Below are 15,258 nucleotides of genomic sequence, written 5' to 3' on the forward strand. Positions count from 1 at the left end.
TTATTTGGCTTATAGGTTTTCATCTATAAATGAGAGAAGGCAAGGCAGAGACTCAAGACTGGAACCTGGAGGCAGGAACACTGTTCCATGGAGGAACACTGTTTACTGGCCTTCTTCCCCTGGCTTACTCAGCTATCTTTCATATACAGCCCAGGCCTGCCTGCCTAAGGATGTCGCTGCCCACAGTAGGCTGGGTTCTCCTACATCAATTAGCAATTGAAAAAATACCCCACAAACCAATTTGATAGGGATGGGGAGAGATTCCCTTTTTCCAGATATGTCTAGGTTTCGGTCAAGTTTGCAAAAACTCTAACCAGCACAATGCTTAACTCTGCATAAAGCTTCTGTTTGTCAAATAAATGATGTTGAGAGATGTCATGTCCTTAACAATAGCTACCCATGTCTGGTTTTTTGGCCCCTGTACTGGCAGGGAAGGGCATGCCAAGACCTGACTCTGTGAAGCACGGATTGGCCCTCAGAACCTAGAGAGTTTGGTCTTGACAGTAGAATAAAGTCAACTTTATTCTGCAATGGATTACTGAGCAGATAGGAAAGTGGGTAGATCATTTGACTTCCATCTGCCTGTTGATTCCGTCCTTAACAGTCATGATGATGGTTGACAGACAAGCCCTAGTGCAGATGTAACATTTCTTATATAGATGCTGCAGAACAGATACGACATGTCCCTCCTCTACCCTCAACCCCTGCCGAATGCCCACGTGTTGCAGGCTTGGTCACTAGCTCTTGATGGTTAATTAAATCATGAGTATTGCTAATTTTAGTGGATTAACTTGTCAATGAGGCCATAGCTGAGTGTGGGGCCTGGCTGGGGCAAGGAGGTCACTGTGTATCTCTCATGGCACATCTTAGCCCCACTCTATGATGCTCTGAGGTACTACAGCCAACACAGACTGAACTCTCTAAAACTCTGATGGCTAGTAAGTCTCTCCTTTAAAGTCTGCAGTGCCATTTGTCACAGTGATATATGCCCATCACTTTCCCAAACAGCACAGGGCAAACCTCACTAGTGGATCTCATGGAGGTTCACCAGCTAAGATGCTCACTGTGTCACTGCCTCCCGATGGATTCAGGGGAACCTGGGTAAGAGCCAGGTATTGTTTTTAAGATTCCTGATATATATAGCTACAATCACAGCAGTGTTATCCACGACAACCCCAAGAAGAGACAAACCCTCTCTCCATCTTTCTAGGTATATTTTTTTTTATTTGGTTGTCTCCAGTTTTACTCCACTGTGGTTTTTTTTTCTTATAAAATAAAACATTTAATTGGGGCTGGCTTCCAATCTCAGAGGTTCAGTCCATCATCATCATCATCATCATCATCATCATCATCATCATCATCATGCCAGGAGGCCTGGCAGTGTCCAGGCAGACATGGTGCTCTGGAAGGAGCTGAGTATTCTACATCTTGCTCCACAGGCAGCAGCCAGAGACCCTCTTCTACAGGCAGGAAGGAGGAGGGTCTCTTCCTCATTGGGTGAAGCTTGAGTGTAGGTCCTCAAAGCCCACCCCCACAGTGATGCACTTCCTCCAACAAGGCCACGCCTCCTAGTAATGCCACTTCCCACAGGTAAAGCATATTCAAACCCCCACATTCCACTCCCTGGGCTCCACAGTCTTGTTCAAACACATGAGTTTATGGGGGCCATACCTACTCATACCATGATACAAAATACATTTAGTCTGACTTCAAAGGTCCCCATAATCTATGGCAGTCTCAACAATGTTAAAAGTTCAAAGTTGGTTTCACCCTTTTATAACACATGAGTAAATGTAAGAAGATAATGGCTTTGATGGTCCTTCTCCCATCAGGACATTTTACCATAGCTTAACAAGAAAGTCCCAGGACCGCCTTCCATGCCCTCCAAGTTCTTCAGCCTAGAACCTTCCCAAGATGAGGGTGTGAAGCAACGTAAGCCCTTGCATCACAGAAACTAGAAAACACTCCCTCATTAAACCTTCTGTGTCTTGGTCGGCTTTCCAGTGCTGGGGTGGGGGTGGGGATGCTGAGATATACAACTTACAGGGAGGCAAGACTCTGGCATGCTGTGGCAGGATGTCAGCCTCTGGCCTCTTGGCCCAGTTGCCTTTGAGCCTGTGGTGGGGCAAATACCACAGTGAAGAAGACAGCTCACCTGATGACATCTCAGAACTGAAGAGAAAACCTGAGAGGAGCCAAGACCCTCACGTTCCTTCAAAGCTCCAAGCCCCGTGACCCAGCTTCAATGCACTAGACCCCACCTCCTAAAGCTCCTGCTCCTCCCCCAAACCACAGGCTAGGGACCAAGCATTCAACACGCGAGCCCTTTGAGGACACTTAAACTCCAAAACACAAGAACCCAGTTCAGTGGTTTATATAAACCTTAAACAAAAGGCCCTCTGTGGGCTTAGAGCAAGACCAAGTGTCTGCATTGGCAGAAGACTCTCAAGTGCTTCGATGCAGGTCCGCATGCCTGTGCTTTGGGGCATCACAGCGGGGCAGCTTCCTGGCATGCCTGAATGATGTCACTCCAGCACATGGCCAAGCGACTAAGCGGATATATCTAATTCATGAAGTGTGTGGCCAGAACCCAGTATGATTAAGGAGGGCAATCTGTCCCCAAGTTGTTCCAGACTAAACAAATCGGTATGCTTCATCTCTGAGCCATCATTTGACAGCAGTTATAGGGAGGGAAGAACATTGCTAGTGTGTAACAGTGAAATCAGACCAAAGGTATCTGTCTAAACGCCTGCCCTCTAAACCTTTCCCCAAAGCAAGTTGTGCACCGTGGGCTCCAAAGCGCTCCTTGAAAATAATACAGAATAGGGCTAGAGAGATAGCTCAGAAGTTAAGAGCACTTGCTACACTGCATAGGATCCAGGTTCAGTTCCCAACACCCACATAGTGGCTCACAACTGCCTGTAACTCCACCTCCATGGAATATGGCACATCTTTTGGCCTCTGAGGGCATCGGGCATGCACATGGTACACAGACACACATACAAGCAAATACTCATACAGATTTAAAAACACAAACAAAAAACCCTACATGCAAAGTTTATTGGTACACACAGAGAGCAAGCTAGAGAGAAGCAAACCAGCCGTGCTTTGTGCTGTTTGACACTGCTCAATAAACCATTGCTGTAAAAGCTATTTGGAAATTCCTTTTGCCTGGTGTGGGTGAGCATTCTTGTAATCCCAGTACTTGGTAAGCAGAGGGAGAAGGGCTGCTGCTAGCCTGGGGTCTTCCTGGTCTGAACAGCAAGATACAGGCCAGCCAATGCTACACAGTGAGACCATATCAAACACTAAGGAAGAAATATAAAAAGAGAGGGGGTAGAGGAGGAGAGACAGACAGACAGACACAGACAGATGATTCTTTTACTAAAAAGTGCAGGATCCAGAAGGAGCAGAGTAAGACCCAGAGGACCAGGGTATTTTCAATGAGATTGTCTCTCCGAGTCACGTCAAATGCTGCCCATGAAGTCTCACCCAACATGACCACATACACCTAAGCTAAGCGTGTGGCCTCAACCCAACACAAAGAACTATCGTCAACTAAGGCATGCTAAGAGTGGGAAGAACATGTGAACTTATCGTCCAATAGTACATGGTCAACCCTGAAAACACGCATATGAGTAACATACAAACAGCAGGTTATCTTTAGGAGTGTGTGTGTGTGTGTGTGTGTGTGTGTGTGTGTGTGTGTGTAACAACAATTAATGGAAAAACTGAGGCCATGAATTTGAAAGAGAGCACGGAAAGGAATACAGGAAGGTCCAGAGGGAGGAATGATATAATTATATTATAATATTAAATTTCAGAGAAAAATACTGCCCCTACTTGGACCCACAGGGTATACAGAACAAGGTAAACCCGAAGATCTTTCTGCTTGAATTTGCTTCTGTCTTTGTCCAAGCTTTGGGCCAGACCCCTGCATGTCAACACTTCAAAAGCGTCTGTGTCAAACCAAGTGATGCCTGCCCCATCTCACCCACCCACTGAGGCTGAAGGCATAAACAGTGATCCTGGCTTTGTCCTTAGCCTTTATAACATCCTGTTCCTGCCCCCCCCCAAAGCAGCTGGCAAGTTTCCAATCACTGTCCTAACCTACACTCACCCCTTAGATCCTAGAGCAGCAGAGCAAGGCAAACAGGTCACCGTGATGAGATCACACACAGCCCACCCCCAGCAGCCATGATCATTGGAAGGGTGGGGTCTGTCCTCTCAAGCTCTAAGATGCTTCTAGTCACTGTGCAGAGCCAGAACAGAGCACTGATTAACCAGACCACAGCTGGACTTTGTCCTCTTGCCTTCTGACCTAGATCTTTGTCTATTAAACCCAGAGCTCATATCAGTGCTCCAAAGACGGGCTCCAGTGCTTGCTTTGTATATCCTTAGAGATGTTTAAAACCCTTCCCTGTGCTTTCACCATGGCGTCTGCTCACTTTCGCTGGGGCAAGCTTGACATCTGGGTAAAATACTATGTCCAGGACAAACTTAGGAAAGGATGGGTTTATTTGGGCTTACAGTTCCAGAGGGATGAGAGTCCAGCATGGCACAGAGGCATGGTGGCCAGAGCAAACAGCTGAAGAGTGCACCTTAACACATCCTAAAGCAAACAGGAAGGAGGGCGAAGCTATATATTCTCAGAGTACAGCCCTCTCTGTGACACGCTTCCTCAAACAAGGCCACTAACTGGCCACTGAACATTCAAATACCTGGGCTATAGGTGCATGTCTCAACCCAAGCATCCCAGAACCCATGGAATCAGGCCTCTGACCTAGGGCTCAGGTTACATTATGACCTCACTATGGCAAAAGTGTGCCTGAGTGCCCTATTACCACCAACGGGGCATCTGAGCCACCAGTTCCACTGACCCACAGAGTTTAAAGCAGAGATCTGGAGGAGCTGAAGGACCTTGTCCTGAGTAAGGAAACCCAGGTAGTGTCTGACATGGCAGTGCTAGGGGTCAGCTCACAGGGTGGGGGATGTTTAGGTGAAGTGAGAGAAAATTCACTGGTGAGGCATTGGATCCAAAGAGTTCTGTGTTCAAACCTTCCCAGTTCATTCTCCTACATCCAGACCCCTCCCAGGGGTCTCTTTTCTCCCCTGTACCTCCTAGTTCTACCCTTCTGCCCCTCACATGTGCACCCACACCCCTCCTTTCTCTGTGACGGAAGCACAGGGCCCGCGCATGAGAGCCCAGCACAGAACAGGATACAGCTGGATCCCACACCTGTCCTCAGGTTCGGAGGGGCCACTGCCTATGCTCAAGGCCCAGCCAGGCAGAGGGGAAACACACAAGGCCCTGCGAGAATGCTTCTGCCGGAACCAAACTTTCAGGAGTCGGTTCTCACTTTCTACTTTATTGAGGCAGGGTCTCTCCTGATGCTTCTATGCAATGCACTGCAGCCCGGGGGGAGGGGGCTGCGAGAGACACCACCGATCCTCCCATCTCACTGTAGGATTGCGGCCACTGTAGGATGCGGAGATGCATTGCCTCTACAGCCAGGCTTTTTTTTTTAAGATAGTAATCTAATTACATTTCTCCTTTCCTGCCCTCCCTCCAACCCCCCCTATAGAGCCCTCCCCCCTCTCCTTCAAATCCATGGCCTCTTTTTTCATTAATTGCATACATATAAGAATTTGATTATACAGATATATTCTAAAATATAGCCTGTTCTGTTTATGTAGTGATACTTGTATGTGTTTCCAGGCCTGACCAGTTAGCCTAGACAGCTAATTGATGCGCTCTTCCCTGAGGAGGCTCGCCCTTCCCACTCCCAGCATTGAATCTGAGTTTCAGGGATCAAACTCAGGTTACCTGCTGAACCATCCACCCAGCCTCCTGTATAATCATTTGATGAAGAATGAATGGGTGAGTGAGTGAGTGAATGAATGAATGAATGAATGAATGAATGATGAAGGGATGAGACGTACACTATGATAACAAGTGTCTCAGTCCACACTAAGCGTTTGCCTGCTAACTTAGTGCATAAGCCATGGGAGACAAATTCCTCTCCTACACAATTAATAGTCTCTTACTCCCTCCCATCTTCTCTGCCCCATTCTGTTTTCCACCACAGGTCTGCAGCGGGCCTACAGCCTCCAGTCTCCAAGCAAATACCAGAACTGGAGGAGAAAATTCCAGTCCAGTGAGTCATGGGCAGGGGGAGGGGTGGGGTAAGGGCAGTGGCGCTCATTCCTTACATGGTGTCTTCTCTTGCCTAGCCTGGGATCTGAGGGCAAGAGAACCTGTAAGCTTGATTTGATTTCCACTGCTGACTGGAGTCACTGCCAAGGGATTTGGGACTTCTCCATCTCTCTCTCTAACCTGAAATCCTTAGGATTCTATTATTTCACCGGACCAGAGCTGTAGCAGAGATGAGCTCCAAGTTTGAAATGAGAAAGGGGAAATTGAGAGCTAGGTGCTTGGTTATGTCCCAGGAACTGGACTAGATCCTTCCGCATTTTGGTTCTATGTCATTGTGACCAAGGCAAGAAGATAGCAGTTTGCATTAGAATATGAATGTAAACACATGAGTGTGAAGAGAGAGAGAGAGAGAGAGAGAGAGAGAGAGAGAGAGAGAAACAGAGAGGGAGAAAGAGAGACACAGTGAGAGACAGAGAGAGAGAAAGAGAGACAGAGACAGACAGAGAGACAGATTCTTTCTTCTCCAGATCTTGGCCTGGGTGAGTTTCAAAGCCCCCCCAAGAGTTATGGTGACCATGCACACACAGCCACACAGCAAACAGAATTCCTCCAGAACCCTTGAGTGAGAAGCTGAGGCTCCATCCTGCTCTGAGCCCATCACCCCCTTCTGCCTCCCCTAGTCCGCAAGTTCCCTCTCAAACCTGACCCAACATGGCCTTGGGCTTCTGCTCTCCCTCCTTCTGGTTCTCTCTCCTTCTGAATCAGCATGATTCCTGGCCAGTGAGTCATTTCCCACCATCCCCCAGACTCACCACCTCTCCTGTGTCTCCCTGGGCTAAGGGCCACCTTTGGAGCTAGAGCAGGCCTGCATACCTGGGAACAAGCTAAGATGACACCTGAATCATCCGAGCTACCCTGGGTGGCTGGCGAATGTGAAAGGACAAAGGGAACTAAGGTCTCCGAGCACTAGGGTTCCTCTCAGGCCAGTCTTCCTGGGTGCTGAGGCCATCCCAACGGTCCTGAGCATCACCAGTGTCAGGGGGCTCAGTCTGTCCTCAGCCAGTTCCCAGCATGGCGTGAAGTAGGAGGTTGGCAAACAGCGGGGACAGGGGTTCTAGAAAAACAAGACCGACTTCTAGTACTCAGCAGTGGGCTTGGGGCCACACCTGGAGAACATAGGGTGTGAACCTTAACAATAATGCTAGATGCAGACAGGGCTGAGCCTGTTGTTTCTGTGGCCTGTCAATGTCTGGTCCAAAAGAGTTCTTGTTTATGTGTGAGAGGGAGGAAGAAAGGGAGGGAGAAAGAAAGGGAGAAAGGGAGGAAGTTTGGAAACTGGTTGGATTAGGCCCAGGGAAACAGCATATGGGTTCAGGCTTGCAGGATGCTGCCCCTAGAGGGCGCTCCAAGACTTTGAGAAGATGGAGTCCTTCATACTAGGAAGAGTAGTACCTAGAATCCCAATCATGTCAACCCCGAAAGACAAGAACCCCTATGCCCAAGAAAGGTTTATCAGTCAATAGGATATAGAACATAGGCATCCCTTCTAATTGAGCATGCTTAGAGTGAATGTCACCAACAGGGGAAAAGGCCATCATTGCCCCCCCCCCCAAAAAAAAAAAAAGGTCACACAAGGAATTGCCTCAGGGGGCACTTTAGCACAAAAGAACCTGAGAGCCAGCAGTACTCAGATCCTATGCCCTACAGAGGACAGAGAAGCCTGGCTGAGCCATCTCCGAGTTCCCCAGCAAGCATGGGAGAAGAGGATAGAGGTAGACAAGTTCCCAAGCCAAGAATTAGAGAAACCCTGGCTGCGGTGGGTGTCCCATTGCCTCTGAAGCAGACCAAGGTTCTAGTAGTATCTGCCAGATAGTTTGTGTGCAAGAGGAGGGAAACGGATGTGGTCTGCAGGATGGTGGGCACTTTTGGGAAGGACACTGGAAGTGAGTGAGTTGCTTGTGTGAATGAACTGGAGTCTTGGGGGTCCCTCTCCCATCTTTTAGAGGAGCTTGAAGACAACACCAGGCTCACAGGAGACATTTTGCATCTCTCAGGTCCTTGATGGTCTCTTTCTCCTCTGGAGTCATGTCTGGCCCTTGGGCAATGCCTCATTTGCCAAGCCCTCCACAAGCTGACTTTAAGATAATGTACAAGGACCTTGCAACCAGAGGCCTCACAGCAAAGGTGGAACCTGGGCTAAAGGGAAGGAGAGGAGAGTGGCTTCTACACCACGATCTTATAGATCCCAAGACTTTTCTGTCTGGCTCAAGGTGTCCCTGACTCTGTGTCACAAGGTCCCCTGTGACTCCTCAGAGGAACAAAGGGACAGTTTGTGGAGCTGAGAGGACTTTGGAGGCTACTTAAGGAGCCTGATTCAGCGGATGGCAGGGAGAGGAGATTGAGGGGGCGAGAAAGAGGGGGAGAAGGAATTTGGCAGGAATTTAGTAACTGGAGGCAGGAAGCAAGACAACGGCTCACTCACAAGTTTTGCCTTTTTAGGCTAGACCCATTATGTTGTGGGCTGGGATGGGGTGTGGGTAATGGGCTGGAGGCCAGCGCCTCCCCTGTGTCAGTTCCTGGCAGCTGATGGCCTTTCTCCCAGGGTCTCCCTCTTACACACCTCCACAGCAGCCACGTTCCCTGGTTATCTTTTCCCTCAGAAACATTCTGGGACAAGGGTGGGGTACCCTATGGCTACAGCAGTCATCTTTTCAGAGCCCATGCCTGGTATGCACTACCTAACATGTTAATCTCTGTGCGAAAAGAGAAAAAAGCACACTGAAGTCCACCAATGCCTCCCCTAGCCCCCAAAAGATGTAGGAAACTCTTTCTAAGTGGAGGTGACTTAGGCTTGGCTTTTCTTTTAGATCTGTGTCCCCAGAGATCCCTGACCCTGTGCCATTAAAGTTTCTCACATTTTCTCAGAGTAGCAAAAGCATAGTTTGAGTACCTGAGCAGGTTCCTGTCTCTCAGCCTAGAGCTTTGAGGGAAACTGAGGCCCGGGAATTGTGTTGAACTAAGAGACGAGCTGGAACCTGTTGGTTGGACACACCATAGGGAAATCTGAATGGGCCACCTGAGCCAGGCAAGGCAGGGAGTTGGGGTACTGCGTGAGACACACAGTCCCAGGATGTACCTAAGGAATGTCGGTCACAAAGGCTTGTCATAGCCTGAGGATGAAGCACCGAGTATATGAAAGGCTGTGCTTTTTCTGAATCCAGCTGAATACAAGTTATCTGAAAGGCTCTATCCTGGAGATAAAATATTTGCTCTTGCAGATTTAAGGAGGTTGCCAAGTTGGAAGAGAAGAGAGACAGGAAGTGTCAGTGTACATGGGCCTAAATGACCTCCCTGATGTACTGTCAGAATCCTGCTCTTACAGGACAAGATGACTTCAGCTGCCCATAGTTCAGAATTGCGCTACTCCCTAGAGGCCAGCCACCCTCTTTTCTCACACATCTCTGAAGCGACACATTACTTCCTACCTGTTCCCTGAGCCACAGAAGTGTGGCAAGGACCCACTAATTCTGTATGATTTGTACTGTTGATATGGGTAGGACCTCCCTCCCCTGGGTCCCCATAAAAATTTCAAGCTAACTACCTTGTCTGAGAGCCCTTTAGGGGCTGTCTTCATGTGAGGGAAAGAGCCCATTTCATTAGGACCAAACCATCTGCCCTGTCCATGCCCACAGCTAATGGTCTGACATCTCATGGCAAGAAACTTAACATGGTTTATTGACAGAGAGATTTAGTGCAATCTCAGCTCCTGCCCACCATGGCTTCAGGGAAGCGTTAGCAGTAAATGTTGGTCTCCAAGAAGCACTCTGTGGGTTGTGCTCTCATCTCCTGGGGACGATCTCACAGAAGGCTGAACCGCTAGCTTGCAGAGCCCTGCTGCCAAGTCCCAAGCCATGGCCACTAGGAGCCTCTGAGTCCATCCCCAGCGTCTCCCTTCCTAAAACTGAGGATCCATCCACAACCTCCTCTTTTTATGCTAAAAACAAGGTAACAATGGAATATGTCATTTCCTTCCTAGATTCAACACCCATGAACCAAAGAGCACTGTCGCCTCCAAAGGAGCCTCCTCCTTCATCTTCGTCGTCTTCACCTTCCCTGCCATCTTCATTTTCTTCAGCTAGTGTACCTGGGCACACTACAGATGATTCCTCCTCTCCTCAGGTAAGTGCAGACCAGGCCCCTGCACAGGAGACAGGAAAGCCAACTGGCCACACACCTCATTAAATCAGGGGTTCTCAACCTTCCTGATGCCATGAGCCTTTAATGCAGTCCCTCATGTCATGGTGACCCCCAACCATAAAATTATTTCCTTGCTACTTCATAACTGTAATTCTGCTACTGTAATGAATCTAATGTAAATTCCTGTGTTTTCTGTTGGTCTTAGGTGACCCCTGTAAAAGGGTTGGTTGACCCTCCTAAGGGGTTGTGACCCACAGGTTGAGAACCACTGTTTGAGAGCTTTGAATGGTCTTTGATTAGAATATATTTAAGGGACTTCAGGTGGATGCCAGCAAGTTCCAGACACTTTCTAAAGCTTTCTTCTCACTTTGAGTATCTCAGAGTGGGAGAAGGAAGGCAGGTGGTGTGTGCTTTGACACTCACCTTCCCCATAGAAACAAAGGCAAGGAGCTTTAAGTAACCAGTATTTCTGTCCATTCCCCACAGGTGCCAGCATACAACCTCCACTCCCCACAGATCTCCAGAGACGATGTCAGCCCCACTCCAATCTACCTCAGACGTGCCAGGGCTCAAGGAATTACGAAGGAAATCCCCCTCTATCTGCCTCATAGCCCCATGCTGGAGAGCATGGAACACTGCCTGGTTAGCCCTGATGGAGAAGAACTCAGAAGCCCTGAGGAGATCTCGGCTTCAGACTGCTGCCAGAAAGCACTGGCTCTTGGAAACAGCGAAAGCACACACAAAGATTCCTACCCCGTTTCAGGGAAGGACCCGTATTTGCCCAATCAAATGCTAGCTCTTGGTGCCGCAGGGAACACAGGAGACTTGAGTGAGGAATCCAGGATGGGACAGACAGGTGGAGCAGAGCTGTCCAAAGAAAGGAAGTTGGGCTTGAAGAAATTAGTCCTCACTGAGGAGCAGAAGACCATGTTGCTAGACTGGAATGACTACACCCAGGAGCACAAGGCTGGGGAGCGGCTCGCGCAGGAAAAGGCTGAGAATGGCAGAGGCAATAGCCTGAAGCCAATCTGCTCTTCTACCCTCTCTCAGGCGGTGAAAGAGAAATTGCTATCCCAGAAAAAAGCCCTGGGGGAGACACGTACCCCAGCTGCCAAGGCACCCCGGGAACGAGAAGTTCCTCCACCCAAGTCCCCCTTAAGGCTCATAGCAAACGCCATCTTTAGGTCTCTGCTCCCCAGTTCTGAAGCTGGAAAAAAGACAAGCTCTAAACCAGAGGCCAAAACTTTGCCTAGGGGTCAGCCGCATGCTTTCACTCGTTCCTTTAGCTTCCGGAAACTGGGTTCCAGTAAAGATGGGGACCAGCAGTCTCCAGGGAGACACGTGGCCAAGAAGGCTTCAGCCTTCTTCTCTCTGGCTTCTCCAACATCTAAGGCTGCCCAGGCCTCAGACCTTAGCCCTCCCAACCCCATCCTCCGAAGCCGGAGTTTGCCCAATCGTCCATCCAAGATGTTCTTTGCAACCACATCCCTACCACCCAGCAGCAAGGTTGAAGATGTCCCCACCCTCCTAGAGAAAGTGAGTTTGCAGGATGCCGCTCAAGGTCCAAAGAAAGGAGCCTCACATATTTCTCCCCTTGGCCTCAAAGATAAATCCTTTGAGAGTTTTCTCCAGGAATGCAAAGAAAGAAAGGACATTGGGGACTTCTTTAATAGCCCCAAGGAGAAGGGGCCACCAGGGAACAGAGTCCCATCCTTGGAGAAGCTGGTGCAGCCTGTTGACAGCACCTCCATGGGGCAGGTGGCACATCCTTCTTCCACAGGGCAAGATGCACGTAAGTGACTTTTCTAGTAGTCTAGTCTAGAGTGCGTGCTGGGCAGTAAGTGGTCTCACTGCATTAACAGACACTGCACTTGGTTTACTTCTCCAGTTCCTTCTGAGAAAGGTATGAGGCATTGGTACTGGTGAGAAGGCTCAGCTGGTCTCAAGGCTCTTGCTGCCAGGCCTGATGACCTGAGTTCCATCCCCAGGACCCACAGGGTGGAAAGAGAAAGCCTACTCTCCCCAGTTGTCCTGTGACTGCCACCTGTGTATCTCCCTCCCCCAATACACACACACACACACACACACACACACACACACACACACACACACACACACATAAATAAATATATATATATATATATAAATGCAATTGAAAGTTTAAGGAATCTTGAAATTTTTATAAAATAAATCTGAAAAAAATGAAATTATAGAGTTAAATTAATAATCCTACCTAGTAATCAGTTCCTTCTGTATGACTATGTGAACATTTTTACTGAGATGTATATACAATTGTATATTTTTTTAAAAATCAACTTTGTATTCTAGGTGTTATACAAATGACCAGGGTCTATATAAATGTGATTTGAAAGAATGTTCTATTTTATGACAATGTTGTCATTTAGTGAACCCTCATTTGACTGTTTAACTTATAAGTATATATGCAATATAATATTTTTATATGTACAAATATTTGTAGGTGACTGTATTTATACCATATGGATGGTGCTGGCTGGACAATTTTACACATGTTCTGTTTTCTTTGAATTACTAACCACTTTTCTGTATGTTTGATTACCAATGAAAATAGAGACTTTTATATATAAATCTGGTGGTTGTTAATTATTTAATTAATATATCAAAGAGTCAGGGTAATCAAACAGTATGGAAATATTTAACCAAAGGCAGAGCGTGCTATGCTTTTGCACCTTGCCAAAATTTAGTGTGTTTCTTTAAGACTAGTTTAAGCACATACATGGCCTTTCTCTTTTGTTAGTAGTTTAAGCACATACATGGCCTTTCTCTTTTGTTAGTGGGGTATATGACTATGTGGGGCATGTGCATGTATGTGGATGTGGGCATCCATGTACAATCAAGGCTAGAAGAGGTTGCTGGGTATCCTGGTCTATCACTCCATGGAGACAGGGTTTCTTACTGAGCCTGGATCTAGGCTGGAAGCCAGTGAGCCCCATGATCCTCCTGTGCACTCCCCTACAGTGCCAGCATTGCAGGAGTGGGGTTTAACCCAGGTGCTCACATTTGCACAGCACCCACGAGCTGTCTCCCCAGACAGTGACTTCGTCTGTTGCTGAATCTTCATTCGGTTGCTTCAAACAAATTGTCATCCTTTTATTTTCAGTTTTTGAAAATTCTGGTTTTCTTTATGTTTTTACCTCTTAAAATTTTTTTAACTCTGATGGGAAAATCAGTTTCCAAGCAATTGATTGTTTATCTTCTTTGCATTCTAATCAAACATCTGTGTAAATTAAAGAGAGAACCTATTTGCAGCTGAGTTTGGAATAAGTACAGGTAACTTGAGATATAAGGATTCTTCTAAAATCACACCATAAAATTTCATTTATTATACATATATTTAATTTTTAGATTTATTCATTTTTATTTTATGCATATGCATGTTTTGCCTACATGTATGTCTGTATATATGTATGCCTGGTGCCCACAGAGGCCAGAAGGAGCTGTCTGGTCCCCTGGGACTGGAGCTATAAATGGTTGTGAGCCATTGTGTGGGTGCTGGGAATCAAACCTGGATCCTCTGTAAGAGCAACAAATGTTCTTAAGTGGGCCATCTCTCTACAACCACGTAATAGATTTTTAAGAGATAATACACTTATCTGAGTTAAAACCGAAGGGTGTATGGTTGGGTACAGCAGTGCACGCCTGTGATCCTTACACTCATGAGTCTGAAGCAAAAAGAGTATGAGTTTGAGGCAAGCCTGGGCTACATAGTGAGACTTTATTTAAAAAAAAAATAAAGAAAAGTGTAGCTGGGAACCCAATCTATTTTCATAAACATGAATTTATCCATTTGATTAGAAAGCTTCTGCATACCTAAAAAAAAAAAAACTGTTAACAGTAAAAAGGCAAAGAAAACCTTTGCCAACTATTCATTGGAGATTCATAAGCAGAATCAAGAACTCAAAACATTAAATGACAAACAACAGATAATCTAAACCAATAAATGGGCAAATGAACTGAACAGACAGATAAATGTCCAGTGAGCACATCAAAAATGTTCAACACAGGGGTTGGGGATTTAGCTCAGTGGTAGAGCGCTTGTCTAGCAAGCGCAAGGCCCTGGGTTTGGTCCCCAGCTCCGAAAAAAAAAAGAAAAAGAAAAAGAAAAAGAAATGTTCAACACATTTAACCATCGGGGAAATGCAATCAAAGATAAGATTCCTTCTCACCTTGGTCAGTAGGGCTGTCATCAGAGCCACCAAGGGAACTCCAAATGCTGGCCAAAGAGGATGGAGTGGGGACAAACACGAGAGATCGTCTGTACTATTAACGGGATTATAAATTAGCTCAGCTCCCAGGGGACTTGATATGAAGGTCCCTTAAACAGTAGAATGGGAGCTACCTTAAGATCCAGGCGTACCACACCTACTTACACACCCAAAACAATCAACGTCAACACACCATAGCCCTGTGCACACGCACACACCGCAGCGTTATTCAGAACAGCCAGGTTAGAGAGTCAGCCTGGTGTCCATCAACAGGAGCTATCTGAGTGCCATATACCTGGAGTCTGCACTTGGGCTGGAGAACTGTGAGGCTGAGACCAGCTTGGGCTGCACTAAGACCCTGTCTCAAAAGCCAAACCAAACCAGTGGGACACACACGCGCACGCACGCACGCACCAAACACACAACAGCTGAATAAAGAAAACGTAGTATCCATACCCAATGGAGTGGGGAGGTTGTTTTTGTTCTGCGGGATTTTGTTGTTGAGTGAAGTGTGTTGGGTTTCAGTTGTTCAGTCATGGCCTGGCTGCAAAGATGGCTCAGGGGTTAAGAGCACTGGCTGCGGGGCTGGGAGATGGCTCAGTGGTTAAGAGCACTGGCTGCTCTTCCAGAGGTTCTGCATTCAGTTCCAGCACCCGTGTG

The 15,258-nt window shown here is 47.3% G+C and overlaps 1 protein-coding gene across 33 annotated transcripts in view; it reads left to right on the plus strand.

Annotated features, from left to right (window-relative positions):
• Mical2 (microtubule associated monooxygenase, calponin and LIM domain containing 2) overlaps positions 1–15,258 on the plus strand; it is a 184,407-nt gene that overhangs the window by 140,712 nt on the left and 28,437 nt on the right. For 31 of the 33 annotated variants that reach the window (NM_001395865.1, XM_087576883.1, XM_087576927.1 and 28 more), the window contains 3 exon segments: positions 6,090–6,158; positions 10,194–10,336; positions 10,841–12,146. In NM_001395865.1, the coding sequence (NP_001382794.1) occupies positions 6,090–6,158; positions 10,194–10,336; positions 10,841–12,146 (1,518 nt within the window). 33 annotated transcript variants of the gene reach the window in all.

Source organism: Rattus norvegicus, chromosome 1 (assembly GCF_021556685.1).
Source record: "Rattus norvegicus strain SHRSP/BbbUtx chromosome 1, alternate assembly SHRSP_T2T, whole genome shotgun sequence".
NCBI classification, from domain to species: Eukaryota; Metazoa; Chordata; class Mammalia; order Rodentia; family Muridae; genus Rattus; species Rattus norvegicus.